Source organism: Rhipicephalus microplus, unplaced genomic scaffold (genome assembly GCF_043290135.1).
Source record: "Rhipicephalus microplus isolate Deutch F79 unplaced genomic scaffold, USDA_Rmic scaffold_20, whole genome shotgun sequence".
NCBI classification, from domain to species: domain Eukaryota; kingdom Metazoa; phylum Arthropoda; class Arachnida; order Ixodida; family Ixodidae; genus Rhipicephalus; species Rhipicephalus microplus.
Window position 1 is genome coordinate 9,751,688 of NW_027464593.1, and position 16,475 is coordinate 9,768,162.

The 16,475-nt window shown below is 46.5% G+C and overlaps 1 protein-coding gene across 3 annotated transcripts in view; it reads left to right on the forward strand.

Annotated features, from left to right (window-relative positions):
• The first annotated feature begins 9,321 nt into the window (after positions 1-9,321).
• The window catches only part of LOC142785281 (ATP-dependent RNA helicase vasa-like), a 45,339-nt gene continuing 38,185 nt past the window's right edge, over positions 9,322-16,475 (forward strand). For 2 of the 3 annotated variants that reach the window (XM_075883735.1, XM_075883737.1), the window contains exons 1-4: positions 9,491-9,523; positions 10,060-10,106; positions 13,039-13,103; positions 15,159-15,216. In XM_075883735.1, the coding sequence (XP_075739850.1) occupies positions 9,506-9,523; positions 10,060-10,106; positions 13,039-13,103; positions 15,159-15,216 (188 nt within the window). In that variant the 5' untranslated portion in view covers positions 9,491-9,505. Of the gene's footprint in view, positions 9,438-9,490; positions 9,524-10,059; positions 10,107-13,038; positions 13,104-15,158; positions 15,217-16,475 lie in introns of those variants that run through there. The other variant, XM_075883736.1, reaches the window with a different exon arrangement.

Here is a 16,475-nt window from a genome sequence, read left to right on the forward strand (position 1 = left end):
TTTGGGACGTTAAACCCCACAAATCAATCAATAAAACTCATCAGTATATTGAATAATGCTGGAGATAAGACGGACCCTTGGGGAACACCACGTTTCTGTTTGAATTTATGCGAACAACAGCCATCCTTCACGCAATACAATTCCCTTGATTTTAAGAATTCTGCTGTCCACTCAGTAATATACTGAGGCAACTTTAGGCTCTGCAAGGTGGTAAGTAGGATAGAGTTCCCGACACTGTCGCACGCGTTAGATATGTCGAGAGTCACTAATGCGGCGTACTGTTTCCTTTTACGAGCAAGCTGTATTAGACTCTCTATATCCGCATGGGCGCACCAAATCGAGCATTCACTGCGAAAACTAATTTGGTTTGGCTTTAATATGACCTTATTCGTCATCCAGGAGTTTATTCGGCCATTTAGGACCGTCTCTATAAGTTTCACCATGTTCGAAGTTAGCTGGATGGGTCTGATATTTTCTATGGTAAAACCTAATCCTTGCATTTTTATTAATGAAATCACCTTGGCTATTTTCCAGTCATACGGTATCCAGGCATTCTTTAAAGAGTAGTTTATAAGATTGAGGACGTCGCCGGGGGATACCTTGAATAAAATTTTAATCATAGGAACTATGATTCCATTTGGACCAATAGCTGACGAGGGTAGATCTCGAATTACTTTTGATGCTTCAGACAGCGTTACGTTTTCGAAGTCAGTGCTTATGCTAAACTTTTGCCTGTTGAAAGCCATAGTCGAAAAAAAATCTAATTTCTAGACATCTGCCAATTGACTCTAAAGAGTTCTTCGTTTCTTCCAATGATAGTTTTTCAAAATCAGTATTTACTGTAGACGGCAGGATTTTGCGAGATGTTAGGCCAACTTCGTTTTTCCCTTCTAGCTTTGGGCGTGTGCACGGAACAATTGATAGCTCGTAATCCTAGCCTGAAGCATGAACAAACAATGATTATAGCATCATTCAACAAATTTGAATGTCCCCCACAGCGTCTCAATCTAGCACTCTGCTTTTTTTTTGTTCTATTTGTTCGCGCGAGCGCAGTTGCTAAATGAAAAAGAGGTGACACGCGGCATGCGCCCGAATGTTGTACACAACTAGGGTACCACCACTAACAAAGCTCCATGTCTACCACCTCGTGACAAAATGAAGATGTTTCCAAGCGCGTGGATATACTGTGAACGAGCTTGAAACAAGAGTTAAACAAAATGTACCTATGGGTGCGACGTTTCTAGTGGTTATTTTCGACCAGAGATGGCGCAACAATCTGTAATACCTTAAATCATGGCCTGGTTCAAGTTTGGTTGTTTTGAACGCCACTGGCGTCGAAGCTGATCGTTGAAGGGCACCTCTGCACACGGCACTCCGACACGTCGCGTCTCGTGCACTAAAGTCCCAGCAGGCACCTTGGTGGCCTTCGCTGATTGTCAGTTGTCCTTTGATCTTCAGAGCGGCGACTAACCTGTGCTCAGCGACTTGGCCAGCGTCGGACAGAGGCTTGCTGTCCGACATCGCAGGTGCGACGCCTCTTCGAGGTGCTCGGGCCAACGTCGATCCAGGCTGGGCCACAACTGCCACGGTAGAAGGTGAGTTGCGGGCGCACTTTTTTTTTTTTTAACGAAGGCCTAGCACGATGAGTTCTTGTAATCCGAGCAACGTGGGACACATTGGATCACTGGGGCAATTAATGGGCTCCCCAGCACTTTGTCGAACACGATTGCATCATCTCTACAACTTGTTCATAGGACAAGGTAGTCTTTTAGTGGCAGTTTTTTTTTTAATTTTTTTTTGCGATCCATCTAGAACGTTCGAACGTTCCTGATGACGTGGCCATGTTAACACTAATTACGTGGCTATGTTTTGTAGCGTGGTTATAAGGGGTAGTATACTTTCGAACGAGATCGAAATGCTTCACTACGATTTCTCTTAGTTGTGATGGAATCTTCACTGCCGCTTTCTAGAAGATTGAGAATTTTTCTTCCGGCCTGGATCGCATTCTTTTACCGCGATTGACCCATCTGTTGGAAATGTGGAAGGGAGCCAGCCGTGACTGAACCACTCGATGATCAACAGGACCTAATTGCGATCCGAACGTGATTCTGCCCGTGGAAATCGATCGGACAACGATGGAACGTTCTCGAGCATATCGATGGTGATTTTCACCACTGACTGCACTATATGTTGGAATTTTATTGATGCGAAAGAGAATGAGCCGGGGGTGGATCAGGCCATGCCATGGTCGCGGCTTTAATGAGACGTGGGCGAAGATAGACCAAAGAGATTGCGGCTGACGCGTGCAGCAGAGCCAAGAGTATGAGCGTTCAGAGCTCTTCGTGGCTCGCGTGCATGCCTGGCTGGACGCGGCAGCCAATGCCGCTTCGGTATACGTTCGCGTCCATAAAGCCGCGACGGCTTCATCAGCCGGCGCCTCGTCTTCCCCCACAACGCGTTCCGAAGACTGATCTCGTACGCATATGTGGAATATGTGCCTCGGCACTACGTCATGACCGGAGTATTCTTTATTTTTTTGTCTCGGAAGACGAATATTTTAGTAGTTTTGTATCCAGCGGCTATGGTAGTAGTCACTTCTGTGGGACATGTTCTCCCAGACTACGACGATATGCTCCGATTTTTTTTTTTCACAGAGGACGAATGTCTTGGTCGCGTTTGTAAGACAAGCGGGACGTCATGATCTGACATTCGGTTTTAGATGACGAATGTCTCAGTAGCGTTTATGGAACATGTTCTACGGGACCATTTGACTTAATGGCCTAAGCTTTTTTCTTTCCTCCTACAAGGCACGTTCGTTTCATTCGCATACGTCCGTGAAACATTCACTGTGGAATCGCATGACGTCATGGTCTGACATTAGTTTTCGAATATGAATGTGTCAGGGGCGTAGTCACGGGGTGGCACACCGAGCATGTGCCTCCCCCCCCCCCCCCCCCGACGTTTTTTTTTCGTCATAACATAGAGAGTGGAAAATAACCTTTTAAGGGGGTGCTCCTCCCGAAATAAAAGTGGTGCCCCCCCCCCCCCCCGAAAAAACTTTCTGGCTACGCGCCTGCTATGTGTTAATAGCGTTCGTGTAATTATGCTCCGCTAGACCACGTCAATGGCGAGAAGCCGACTGGTGTTCGCATTACGTTTATGAGCGTTAGGGCAACGGCCAGTATGGCACAAAGGGGCAGGTGGTCAACGTGCTGATCGACGTGGCCAACGCTGTGCAGTGGCGGCCACGTGATGTGTCCAACCACGCTGCCTTCGACGTACATATCATGCGCCAGCTCGTTAAAGGGCCACTCACCAGGCCCCATACCAAATTTTAGTTGTACAGTGGAAGTTGTTGGGTGTCCAATGAGGAACATTTTTCCGCAATAAATGTTTTGAATCGGTTCATCACGAGCGGAGAAAACAGATTTTTTGAAGCGGCTCGAAACGAGAATGAGAGAAGGCGAGCTCGAAACCCTTGCCGGTCCTCCGCGTAGCCTTCGCAAGCCAAATCTCTTCCCCGCCCTCTCAGGCATCCGAACAAGAGGTTAATTACGTGCGCCTGACGTGCACAAACAAGTCCAACCCCGAACACGCGAGTGGCGTTGCTTTGTTGACCAGCGTTATTTATTTTGTGGTCTGCTGTCTGTTTCTGTGGGTTGGTTGGGAAACGCTGGCTTAGACGCGGTAGAATAAATGAGCACAATGAGTGCGCGAACGCGTAATGGCATTCCACGGCGGTCGTCTGCTCGATGCGCTGACCGCGGGGACACGAACGCATCGTTGCAATCTCGTTGCAAATCTCGTTGCAATTCACGTGAGAAAAATGGAAAAAAAGACGCTCACATTCCCTTATTGTGTTTCATTACTTATCTGGAGTTTTATTAATCTCTTCAAGCAACAAATTACATTAACTACGCATGCCATGTCAAATAATTTTTGCCATACGCCAAATAATTTTTGTCATTCATACGCGCACCTCATACGCTCATTCTCTGGGCACGCGCTAGCCGAAGGGAGGGGAATCAGCGTTCATCTTGAAATTTGACCCATTTTCGCGGGGCACATCGTTGCAAATTTTGGCAGACGTGATCGTCTACGCCTAGTCTCGCCAAGAAACACCTTGTGCACCTCCGAGCAAGCTCCTCTAACATCATACGCTTCGAGAATATGACGGTTATAATTTCGTTTCACGTTGCTAGACTTCGGCTTCCTTGCAACCCAACCCTTCTTTTTTGTGGCATGGCTGGAAAAGACGACAGACGCAACACGTGAATCTACCATGTTAATCTGCCTATATATATATATATATATATATATATATATATATCTATATATATATATATATATATATATATATATATATATATATCATTTTAGAGCCACCATCGCATCTGATAGCCTGCATCGCTCCCTGCTCAGATATACTCCTTTTTCGATTTTCGGCTTTTTTGCTATACTTTTTTTCAGCCCAAAATTACGTTTTCTTTGAAAAACCATTAGCCTTTTAGTTAAGATCCTGCCACCCGGATCTTAGCCGATCCCCCTTTGTGGGTGTGCGCCAGAGTGTCAAGGATGATGATCATCATCATCATCATCATCAAGATGTCGCGTTAGACGTTAGGTCGGACACAATTTCGCACTTAACGGCGCAAGTATGCTAGTCACACTCATGCCCGGCCATCACACGAGCTTGACGGTCGACGAGTTGCTTTTCGGCGCAACATGCGCGTGCCGAGCTGGCGCGTTTTTTCACAGCTGCAGTTTCTCCACGTCCCGGCCGTGGCAAGCCAGGGATGCTTTGTTGGTTTCATGCCCCCTCTCTAACAATCTTTTCGCGGGTACATAGCGCGCACGCTTGTCTTTCTGATGGTCAGCGCCGTATGCTGCAACCAGCAAGACGCTATTCCCAGCAGACGCGCCGAGTGGGGGCACGTGTCGTACCTTTGAAATTTATTTGCGCGGTTTCTTGTTGAACAATTCATCTTTTGAACATGAATGTCGAGTGAAACGGTGATACCATTCCCATGGCGTCTGTTTGTGTGAAATATTCATGAACAGCTTAGCAGACGATGGGCTCAGCTGGGCACGGGTGCATTCGCTTACTCTCGCCGGCCCTATTTGCAACTTGGTCCGGCGCTGACACGCATAAAACTCAACGCTCGCACGTGCGTTATATAACGATTCAGGTGGTTGTATGTACCCTGTGGGCCAGGTCATAAGCGGGCCCAGGGATTCCCTTTAGGGGGAGCAAAGGTTCTTTGCAGCGCCATGTCAAGTCAATATATGAGGCAGACATGAGCCCCCTTCTCTTAACACCTCCCCCTCTCCCGCCATGGGCCCCACCACATGTGTCAGATGTGTTAACTTTGGTATAAGTATCGTGGGGCATCTGGTACGCATACAGGTTGGTTCTAGGACGCACGGAGGCGGCGCGTGTTGTCCGTGTAGCGTTTCGCATGTTTGAGCATGATTACAGACTTCCGCAGACATCCAGATGACGTCATATGAGGCATTTCAGTAAATAATTTCAGTTAGTGCCCAGTTGAACATCTATGATTCTGCGAGTCATGTTAAATGTTTGCATGGAAAAAGTCGTATCTCAGGGCCAAAGTGTACGCGTGATTTTCAGTTGTTGCTGTGCGCGTATTCTTTTCGATCAAAGTAAAGCGACTTTCGTAGCTCGTGCAGCGCAGCACTTTGTGCGGTCCACTCCATTTTTATTCCTTCAGCAAAATGACCGGCTGCCGTCATTCAGTGTATCGAGGCCGACAGAATGCATTCGCTTTTCAGGAGGCTCAATTTATCCTATTTGCTATTGCCATTTCATGCATGGTATACATCCGCGGATGTGCACGTAGAATGTACCGGCCTGTTTTCATGCGTGCGAGTTGACCGTATCACACTGTTAATTTGATATGCACTCAAAACTGCTCCTACCGTAAAAACACGGTTGACATTTTCGACGCGTTGTTCGAATACGATGAAAAAACGCACGATAACCGCAGGAAGAACACAACTCGAACACGATTGGCGTTGTGTTTTACCTTTGGTTTTCGTGAGTCTTTCTTCGTGTTCAAACAGCGCGTCACAAATGTCAACTGCGTACAACCGACTACTCCACCCTCGTAGCCTAAGAAGGCGGCGTTAGAAAAACGGCTTGGTTGTCTGCTAATTCTAATTAGGCTTGTGTCTAAAAGAAATAGCCCTTCAATTTCACCTCTTTTGGTTATTTGCTAATACAACTGATCAGGCATGTAGGTGGTTAACGTTTGATATGGGCCTTCAACAGAGGTCAGAATGTCGAGTGGGAGAGATTAAGGTGAGGGAGAAAAAAAAAATGATCTTCAGAGCGTGAACAAAACAGCGCGAAATACGGAACACAAACACGCAAAAAAAAAAAAAGAATACGCAAACGAGTCCTTCGTGCTGTTTCGGAAACGAAACATTATCGGCTCTTGTGCAGCCCTAAAAGAAAGTCGGGGGGATTCTAGGTTTCGGCTGAAGAGAATCCCGCAGGCGGCAAGAGCATTGCGCAGATGGTTCCGCCGCCACCACCCAGCACCCCCTTCAACATCTTTTCGCGCTATTGTTGTCAACGGGCGGGGTCGTTTTTGCGGCGGCGGCGGTGTGTGCTTTGACGAGACGCAGCCGGGGAACAACGAAAGACGAAACAGGCCAGCGCTCAAATTGTGTTTATTTATGGTGTTCGTTCTCTTCCTACTCGCCGGTCTTCGCTACTCGCTGTATCACGACGTTCGGTTTTCTTTAATATTTATTTCGCCGAGCTTGTTTCAAAACAGGTTTGAACTTCGAGTCTGTCCGTAACAGCTGTAACGTAAAGAAGACACGAGTCGATGGATACTAGCTGGAACGGCCGGTTGATTGATGTGCCGCCAGGCCTGTAACTTTCGAACTTGCCGTTACTTTTCTTGGTCGTGCAGAAAGAGGGGCTAAAGGCCGCGTGTTCCGACTGGCTCGTACGTTCATTAGGCACGCATGTTTCAATACATCGAAAACAATGCCGGTTGTACCGTGAAATTAATTCCATATCCTAGGTACAGCAGTTTGTGTTAGCCATGCATTTACCATGAAAATTCATTCTGCTGTAATATATCGTTTGTTTCCGGCCTTCGAGCCATGGCGGGGGGTGTCGGACGAGGTTGTACACTAGTTAATAAAAAAATCAAACAAAGCTTCGGTTGTGTAGCGTTACGTTGCTCGGCTGCTGGCCGTAAGGTTGTGGGTTCGAGCACGGCCGCGTCGGTTGCATTATTATTATTATTATTATTATTATTATTATTATTATTATTATTATTATTATTATTATCTGATATGTCTTCTTTTTCGGGGTACATGTTCGAAAATTTTTGTTATAACGTTGATTATGAGAGATGCCATTTTGCCCCGCCGTGGTGGTCTAGTGGCTAAGGTACTCGGCTGCTGACCCGCAGGTCGCGGGATCAAATCCCGACTGCGGCGGCTGCATTTCCGATGGAGGCGGAAATGTTGTAGGCCCGTGTGCTCAGATTTGGGTGCACGTTAAAGAACCCCAGGTGGTCGAAATTTCCGGAGCCCTCCACTACGGTGTCTCTCATAATCATATGGTGGTTTTGGGACGTTAAACCCCACATATCAATCAATCAAATCAGACGCCATTTTGGACCACCAGTTTTTTTTTTTTTTAACGTGCACCTAAAACAGTACATAGACCTCAAGCATTTTCGCTTCCATCGAAAATGCAGCCGCCGCGGCCATGATTCGATCCCGACACCTACATTCGATAATTAAAGAACGAGGAGGGTCAGTACATCTGGAACTCTCGCCTTACGCCTCATCATGGAATATGCCAATCTCCTGTGCCTCCTCCATTAGTAAACGTACCAATATGCGCATCATGTAGCAATATGCATGCAGTCTCCATCCGCACTTCCCACTTCTTCCACTTTGACTATCTGAGCGTCGTAATGTTGTTGAGGGTTGTAACTGGAGAGGTGATGGGTTATTGCACCTCCCAAGATATTGTTTTAGATTTCATGTTTATTTTGAAAACAGTTAACATAAGGTAAACAGTTATTGACTTGAACGCGCTTGTTCTGTAAAGCGATACTTCAAAACACAATGTGCGGCCCAATGCTGAAGCTTATGTCACATGTAAACGACAAAATGGTGTCCTGTAGACGCGTATGTTTTCCTCGCTACCTTCTTGAGAGTGGTCTTTCGATAAGGCACGCCCCAGATCACGCTTAATGAAACGCTGCCGCTTTCACAGTGCGGCGTTTTCAGCGGCGGCAACAGGATTTTTGGCGAGGCACCCACAAGCGAGTTCCTTCGGAGAGGCTGGGAACCACGGAGGAAGGTTCCTTCCTCCGTGCTGGGAACATTGCGTTGTTTTGAGTATGCTTGCTCTTCGGGGAGGAAGCAGCAAAAGGCGGGAAGGCGGACATTTCGGCGGGAAGTAAAATGTTCTTGAAAAAAAAAAAACTATTTTTATTATTTAATTTCAGCAAAACACTGTTTCATTTGAATCTCGGGAAGGAGCCTCCTCCCCTTCCCCCCTTCCTCCTATGGCTACGGGCCAGGCGCCTTTACTATAGGTCCGTTCGATTCACCTGCACCAGTCGGAACCGGTTCACGGCTGTGCACGCGAAGTTCAGAAATTGTGCAGCGCGAGTTCAGTGGTGCAGGCACAGCGTGACCCCCGAAACGAATGACGATGTGCCAACAAGGTGCAGGCCTTATTTCTGTTCGCTTAATTTACACTGTTCAGTGAACACTGAACGATGGCGAACCGCACATGTGGACAGTTCATGAGGCGCAAACATCTTGGCAAAACACACCGCGTTAGTAGAGGCGGGTACGGCGCCTACGCCACCTACGTCTAAGTGCTGCGTCGTCTGCTCAGCTGCACGCGCGCCTGCACCAAGGCGGCACCGTCAGCGAAGGAGGTGCAGGAAACTCGTGAACCGGTGCTGCACCTCTTCTGCACCTTTCGAAACGAATGGCAGGGTTCAGCGGTCGTCATTGCTGCACCGCTGAAACGAATGGTAAGGTGCAGCACCTCGTGAACTGGTTCACGTGGTGCAAGCGAATCGAACGGACCTTATGTTCGCAGCCTTGCCGACAGTGAAATTTGTAAGGTGTAGTGCGAATTGTGACTTCCGCCATGAAAGCTTCCTCCATGCTTCATCTGGAGAAACGAACATCGCACGCGCAATAATGCTTCAAGGTTTCTTCCCGAGGGCTAGTAGCTAGCGCCGCCGTGTCTAATCTTAGGAAAAAAAAAAAAAAAGCGGCCGACAAGTGCGCGCCCTGGTAGGTGTTCTGTGTGCGCGCCCTGCGAATACCACGTGACCTGCGCGCACTTGCAGAGTGCGGCAAGTGATTTCGCGCTCGTTCGCGTTCGTAGAGAGGAGCACGGAGGCTGACCGCTGCAGGTTAGTTTGTATGAAACTACGTGCTCGCCTCCCGTGTTGTGTTGTGCCGTTTCGAGACACGTCCTTAAATGTTGAGTATCGTGGTGGTGAGTTATTGTGCGGTTACTGCTGGAAGCATACGTTCTTTGCTCGTTGTTAGCGCGTCCTTGGCCTGTCAGAACAAACGCTAGGCCTCAGCTGTGCTCGAGACCATGGCTACCTTCTCTGCGGCGCGTTCGACATGAAAGAGTAGCCAAATGCGAAGCCTTTGTCGCCCAATCATTGACAACCTTTGCGTTTTGCACAGCGTAAACGCATTTTTCATTAGCTTGAACTGAACCAAGTTAACCGACGGGCAGTGTTAGCGCGTACTTGTCAAAAACGGAACACGTGGTTAGCTGTGGCACTCGGACGATTGTATTGGCGGCAGTATGTTTTCTTTATGGATTTTTGAACCATTGCCTTATCGCAGTTCCTACTCGATGGACGCCCTGAAGCGTCCAGTCGCATGGTTGTCATATTCTTACGGTGAAGCATTGCGAAAAGCTCGCCGCGTTTCTTGGCGCTTCTTTGTGCGGGACCCATTCAGTCCCGTTTCCCTGTTTTTATTGAAATGAATTACGTGTGTTTTTTTCTGTTGCAGGAGGCTATGGCAGACTCGCTCAGTGGCTACACGGCGGGAGGTTTCGGGTAAGCTCACTTGTTTATACTAACGTCAGCTTTATTACGGTACGCAAGACGCCGCCGCAGACCATGAAACAGTTTTCTTTGTTGTTTTGACAGTGCTTCCTCAAAACAGGAAGTTTTGTCTGCCGTTGTTTGTACATTTCTTCTGCAGGGGGTCGGAATGATTGTCTGGGTCTCGGTTCGTTATTTTTCTTTACTTTGCTCGGAAAAATTCGGTGGCTGCACCCGTTTTCACCGGGATTTATGGGGTAGCGAGCTCTGTAGTTTCGGAATGGTCGGACTGCGAGCAGTGAGGGCGTAATCGTGTACCGTTCTGACCTGTGTTAACGGTTGTCGGATAAGGAGGGCAATGGAGGTAGTAGGCTTGGCGCCGTTTTGTTTGCGTTCGCCTTTGGTATCTGCGTATTTTATTGTAGCTAAAAACGTCCGGTCAGGCTCCTAATTCGTACGCAACCTCCGACGCCCGGTTTAGTACTGCCGTAGCAGTACGTGCATTCGGCGTCTCGGAGGGAAGAAAAAACTCCGGCCCAGCTAGAGGCGCGAAGTGGTGTAGTCGCCTCAACGGACGTGGCGCCAGTTATTTGAGACGTCGCTTGTATCGGTGCCCGTGCAGGAGGCGCCGTCCCCAACTTCACACCTTGCGTCTTTTGTTTTTCGTCGTGGGAGCTTGTATTAGCATTGGTTAATAAGAAAGCTAGTTATGCATATTGGTGGGTTGGTTGTCTTGGGAACTGGTTGGTGTTTGGGAAGTTCATCATACAACATAATTTTCCCATCTTGGTGATCTTGCTGCAGCTGTGCCTACAACTGTGTTAGCCTGTTGCAAAAGAACGGCCTGAGTGATGTTTTGCTTTAATTTGAGTATGTAGGCTGGCAGTTCATCAGTTTCTTCGATACGGTGTTTAGTAAATTGCACACTAGCCCTGTGCAACAAGAAAACGCAAGAAACCAAATAAAGGAAAGGCAGGAGACATCATCATTTACTTTTAAGGGCTCCTCGTGGAGCATTACTTCAGGGCGGGTTGTAACGATAGGTAACTGAGGGTGACAAGGAGGCATAAATACTGGTTGGAAAAACAAAGCAAAAATGAAAGAAAAAAGAAAACAAGAAAATTAGGAGGCAGACACTCTCAAAGAACAGGGCTGCTATTCAAACTGCTGATAACAATCACATGTCACAAAGTGCATTCCAATCTGATATGGCAGTCGGTAGAAATGCGTAGTTGAGGAAAGTTATAATACAGTTTATGGAAAAGGCAGAGACTTGCTATTTTGTGATGGGATGACAGAGGGGTAAGACGAATCGATGTTTTTATCTTAGTGATGCAGAGTCTAAAATTAAGTTATAAAACGAGCAGTTCGGTTTTGTATTGCCTATAACTCCTGGATTAGGTACTCTTGATGGGGGTTCCAGGTAAAGGATGCGTATTCAAGTTTAATGTGTATGAATGTTTCGTGTGCCATTTGTCTTAACTGCAGGCAAAGCAAATGTAAGTGACAGTCTGATAAAACCTAATCTACAAACCCTTGCAGAAAGTGATGTGGTATGTTCTGACCAACTTAAATTATCAGATTTATACGCTGAGGTACCTATAAGTAAGATTCCACCTGTGCTAGCTTAGCATTGTTTATCGTGTAGGTGATGTTTCTTATGGGTGACGTGCATGAAATTGCATTTTGATACATTTAACTGCATGAGCGAGATCGAGCACCAGTTTTGGATTAAGGTTAAGTCATCCTGCAGTAACGCCCGATAGTTCGTAGTAGAGAAATATACGTCTGTACAGAATGCAGTCATCCACGAACAGATGGCTGATGAAATTTGAGCAGGAAGGTGATTGATAGATTAGGAACAGAAGCGGGCCAAAAACGGAGTTTGTGTTAAAATTGTATTACCATTCAATGGTGAATGGAAAAAAGAATGGCTTTGCATGCATAGTAACTCTTTTGCAAATGGTCTATCGGCTTCTCTCCTTCTGGCAGTCTTTCGTGGAGAAGAGGTTAAGCAAGGAGTAGGTGCGTACTTGCAGGCATAGCAAGATTCTTCAGCTGATGTCTTGACCAAATGTGAAGAAACTTAATGATTTGTAGAGGAGCACAGGCTTTTTTAATAAAGCATTTCAGGGGCACAGCATGTCAATCGTCCATCAGTTTTGCGTGGCGCAATTATGCTCGCAGTAAACATCGGCTGTGAAAAGGCTGGCAATGCTCAAAACTCGGTTTAATTGAACAAACAGGTTCTCAAATAATTGCATGACCCCTCTACTTTCCGTGTTTCACTGTTGCTGTGCTTATCCGATACTGGAAACATCCTGACAGAATGTGTTGCAGACGAGGCGTATAGAATGTATTAACAAGCAGGAAGGCAGACTCTGCAGACAGTGGTGCACATGTTGTCCACAGGGTCGAGTATTCCTGCGAGATTCTGCACGTTGAGGAAACTTCCCTCTTCTACGCTTTATAATCATTGATGCTTTAGTAAACAGAGCAGTGGGAACTTTCCCGTGTGACGCGCTTTGTCAGCTTGCACAGTAATGCAGCCGCCATATCTTTTTCTCTGTGGCACACCTGCAGTGTGTGGTGCTGTCGGAATTGTGTGGTGCCATTTGGAATTTGGTGTGTGTGTTCAATTGAATTGGCAAAAAAAAAACATATGCACTGTGAAGAGTTGACTAGTTGTTTACCGGTATCTCACAAAATGCATGACAGCAACTTGCTACTGCAGGTCGTGGTGGATTTTTCAAGCATTCTCTTAGTGTGGCTCTCAACTGACGTTTTCAGAGAAACCCTTGTTCCTGTTGCTGTGCCCTTCCTCATTTACTTGGATCCTTTGAGATGTAAGGTAGAAAAAATGGTTTTATGATAGGGTATGCCGGAAACCACATGTTTGAAGTTGTTGTACCATGAAGCTGATGGGGAGGCTTCCTATTTACAGTTTGGGCCGAGGCCGCGGTGCCGCCAAGCCTGTGACAGGAGGAGCACTAGCCACAAGGCAGCCTGGTGAGTTAATACCATTTGGGGTTTCTCTTTTTATCCTACTGCTTCCAAGAAGCATGGCTATAATGGGCTTTCAGAGGCAAAAACTTCAAATCATGTGAGCTTTCCATGAGATTGTGGTGGTGGTGCACACTTTTCTGCTTGTAACTTAACTTTGCTTCCAGAATGCACGAGGTGTAAGCTGGAGCAGTTGCTAGATTACCATAGTTTTTTGCGATAGGGTTGTGGTAGGCCATCTGCCTAGAGCAGTGTAGGTATGAAGGCATTTGAGGGCAGTGCTGCTTATAATTGCGAAATATAATCATTAGTGCTCTTATATGCTTTGTAATTAATGTTAGCATCATTATGGCAGATTTTGGAGTCTCTATAAACTGCCGGCCCAGACCCATCATTCCCATGGTCGCTGAACGGTCGCAGCACCAGAGTTCCCTCTAGTTATTTTCAGGAAATTCTATGGGACTCAGCTACCGCAACTCTGCCATCTTGGGCGGGCCTCCCGGAGCTATAATGGTGATGTCAAGAGACTTTACAAATTTGTACGAGCACTCATGCTTGGTTCAAATGGAAACAAGGCATCGTTTGCCACCAATAATGAGCATGTACTTATACAGAGCAGTTAAAATGAGGAACATCAGAGTTAGCAATTTCGTTGCTCAGGATCCTTTAACTATAAAGTAAGGAAACATCTTTCTAGATTAAGAAATGTATCTTAATTTTAAATCTGCCTCGATTTAAAACTGGCTCGTAGTGTCATTATCATGTGATTGCCTTCGCAGTAATTTGTAGCAGAATATAGTTCAAGGGTGGCTTTGAAATGACCTGCTTTCCTGGATCAGTCATGGTTGTTAGCAGTATTAGTAATTTTTTTAATTTAACAATCATAGTTAATAGAAAGAGCTTGTGAATTTTGATGAAGCTGCAAACGTCACCTGGCAGAGTTGGTTGCAGCAGTGTCATCCGGGTCATCTCATCGCATTTAGGATGACCTTGGCCATGTTCCTACCAACATGTGGCCAAAGATTATTGCTTCTCACTGTGTGGCTGGTTTCCCCAGCATGGTTCTTCAGTTGAAGGCTAAATTCATTCGAACGCACCAGGCTGCTGGAGGAAAGTTTTCAGTGTTTTCAAGTTGAAAGGGTAATCTTAATTGTACAGCTGTTTTAGTGTTATTGTGACCGATAGTTGAGATGTGGAAGCTCATGAAATTCGTGTGCATGCCAGTATCTCTGCTGGCTGCGCCATTTGTCCTCTGCCGGGCGCAACTCGATCGCCAAGTTCTGCACAACAATTAAGGAGATGCTACCATGATTTAAAAAATAAAAAATGCGAGCAGTGAGATGTCCACGCATTTGCTGTTGCAGCATTTTTTTAACAGTTGTAGCCTGGCTGGTAATGAATAATCAATAGCCACTCATGGTACATAAATTTTTTTTAATAGCTGCACAAATAAACTCACATTTGTGCAAACAGCAACGGCGCACCGCCGCGGCGGTCTAGTGGCTAAGGTACTCGGCTGCTGACCCGCAGGTCGTGGGATCGAATCCCGGCTGCGCCAGCTGAATTTCAGATAGAGGCGGAAATGATTTAGGTTCTGATTTGGGTTCACGTTAAAAAACCCCACATGTCAATCGGACAGTCATGGCGACCAGTTTGCGGATATTGTAGTGTTGCGCGCCATACAGATGCACACTTTTTGAAGAACGATTATCGCACCCCACTTAGCAGCTGTCCAATCCTCCTTGTACGAAGTCTCGTGTAAGTTTGTCTGGTGCAGCCGATTGTCCGTTGCATGTTGGTTCGTCAAAGCGAAATTCACTTCATCAATTCAATATACAGACCAAACATGGCAGAATAATGTTCTGTTGTATCCGAATGTCTGCTCTACGCAGATCTGTTATGATTGTAGACTGTACATGCAACTAGCTCTATAATGGGAATGCTGCGACTCTGAAATTCTTGACAACTTTTGAGGCCTCCGTACCACTAATGCATAGAGGGCCCTCCGGGAAGAGTTGCCTGTGATTGCAGCCACATTGTGAGAGCACCTTGCCGCTGCAGGTGCTGACCCGGCAAACAATGGCTGGGGGACCACAACCACCTCGACAGACTCCTCGGGGTGAGTATGTCGTGGTGTTGATGCTCGTATGCCTGTTGCATATTCTCTCTTTGCCTTGCTTTGGGAATGTGTATGCACAATGAATGAATTTACAGGAAGGGCATCTAACAGCTCTTCATGCATGCATCTGCACAGTGCAGCCTTTCACTAGAGAATGTTTCAAATGTAGCTAGAGCCAGCATCTTCCCATTTGAAAAATTGGCTCTGAGGTACTGTGGTTAGTGTGCAGCTTCTCAGTTATTCAATCGTATGAGTTGCGAAACTCCCCATAGGCTCCATGTATCAAAATACGAATTTGGCTTTGGCCGAAATGGCTCTCTTAACAACAAAACTAACTATAAAATGCAATATTTTGTTTTTGCCTTTAGCAAGATTGTGAGTGCCGCCGCATTCTCCCAAACAGCATGGCAGTGCATAGAATTTGTTCTTATGAGTTGGTACCCAAGGGTGCGGAACATGTTATTATCTCGCATTGGTGGAGACGTGATAAAGAAGAGAGGAGCTGCTCATTCTCTTGATGCTGTCCTTTTTCGTGTTTTCTGCATTGCGCTAGAAGTAACATAGCTATAAGCGGAGTGTTTGTGTGGTACACAGCATAATGGACAGTGCAGCGAAGTCAGTAGTTTACCAGATTCTTGTGGCGAGCCCACAATGTTTACATTTCGGCAAAATAGTGAGCGGCAAGACGTGATGCAAGCTGGATGCAGCTTGGATCCAGGTGGATCCAACCTGCAAGTCTGTCAACGGCAGCAGACTATGTTGTTCGAGCAGGAAACGCAGGTGCCATTGGAAAGACTCCACAAACATCGCACCTCAAAAGAAAAGAGAGCTTGCAGTGCTAGTTGCAAGTAAAAGCAATGCTCAATGTTCCCACTTTCTTGTCATCGGGCTTTTATAATTATATGGTATCCCAGCCAGTCTCTCATTGAGTTTGCGATTAGTAAAATTTGACCGCTGCGTGCAAGACAAAGCGGCCAATTCGCGGTAAGTACTGATCGGTACGGTTGCGCTTTGATATGCACTCTACCATATCTGTCTTGTGTTTGTGCGACCATCACTCGATCGTGTTAGTGACGCATCAGGAACCGCAGAGCGGAACAGTTGAAAGGATTCGGCAAATTTCTCGTGAGCAATCAGACTCAAGCGCACATTTTCAAACGAGGAGAAATAGAAATAATCAGGGCACAGCGTTCAAACCATTGTAGCATGAAATCGCAAGCACCACCTCCGACGAAATAAAACTTGACGCTTTGACCGGG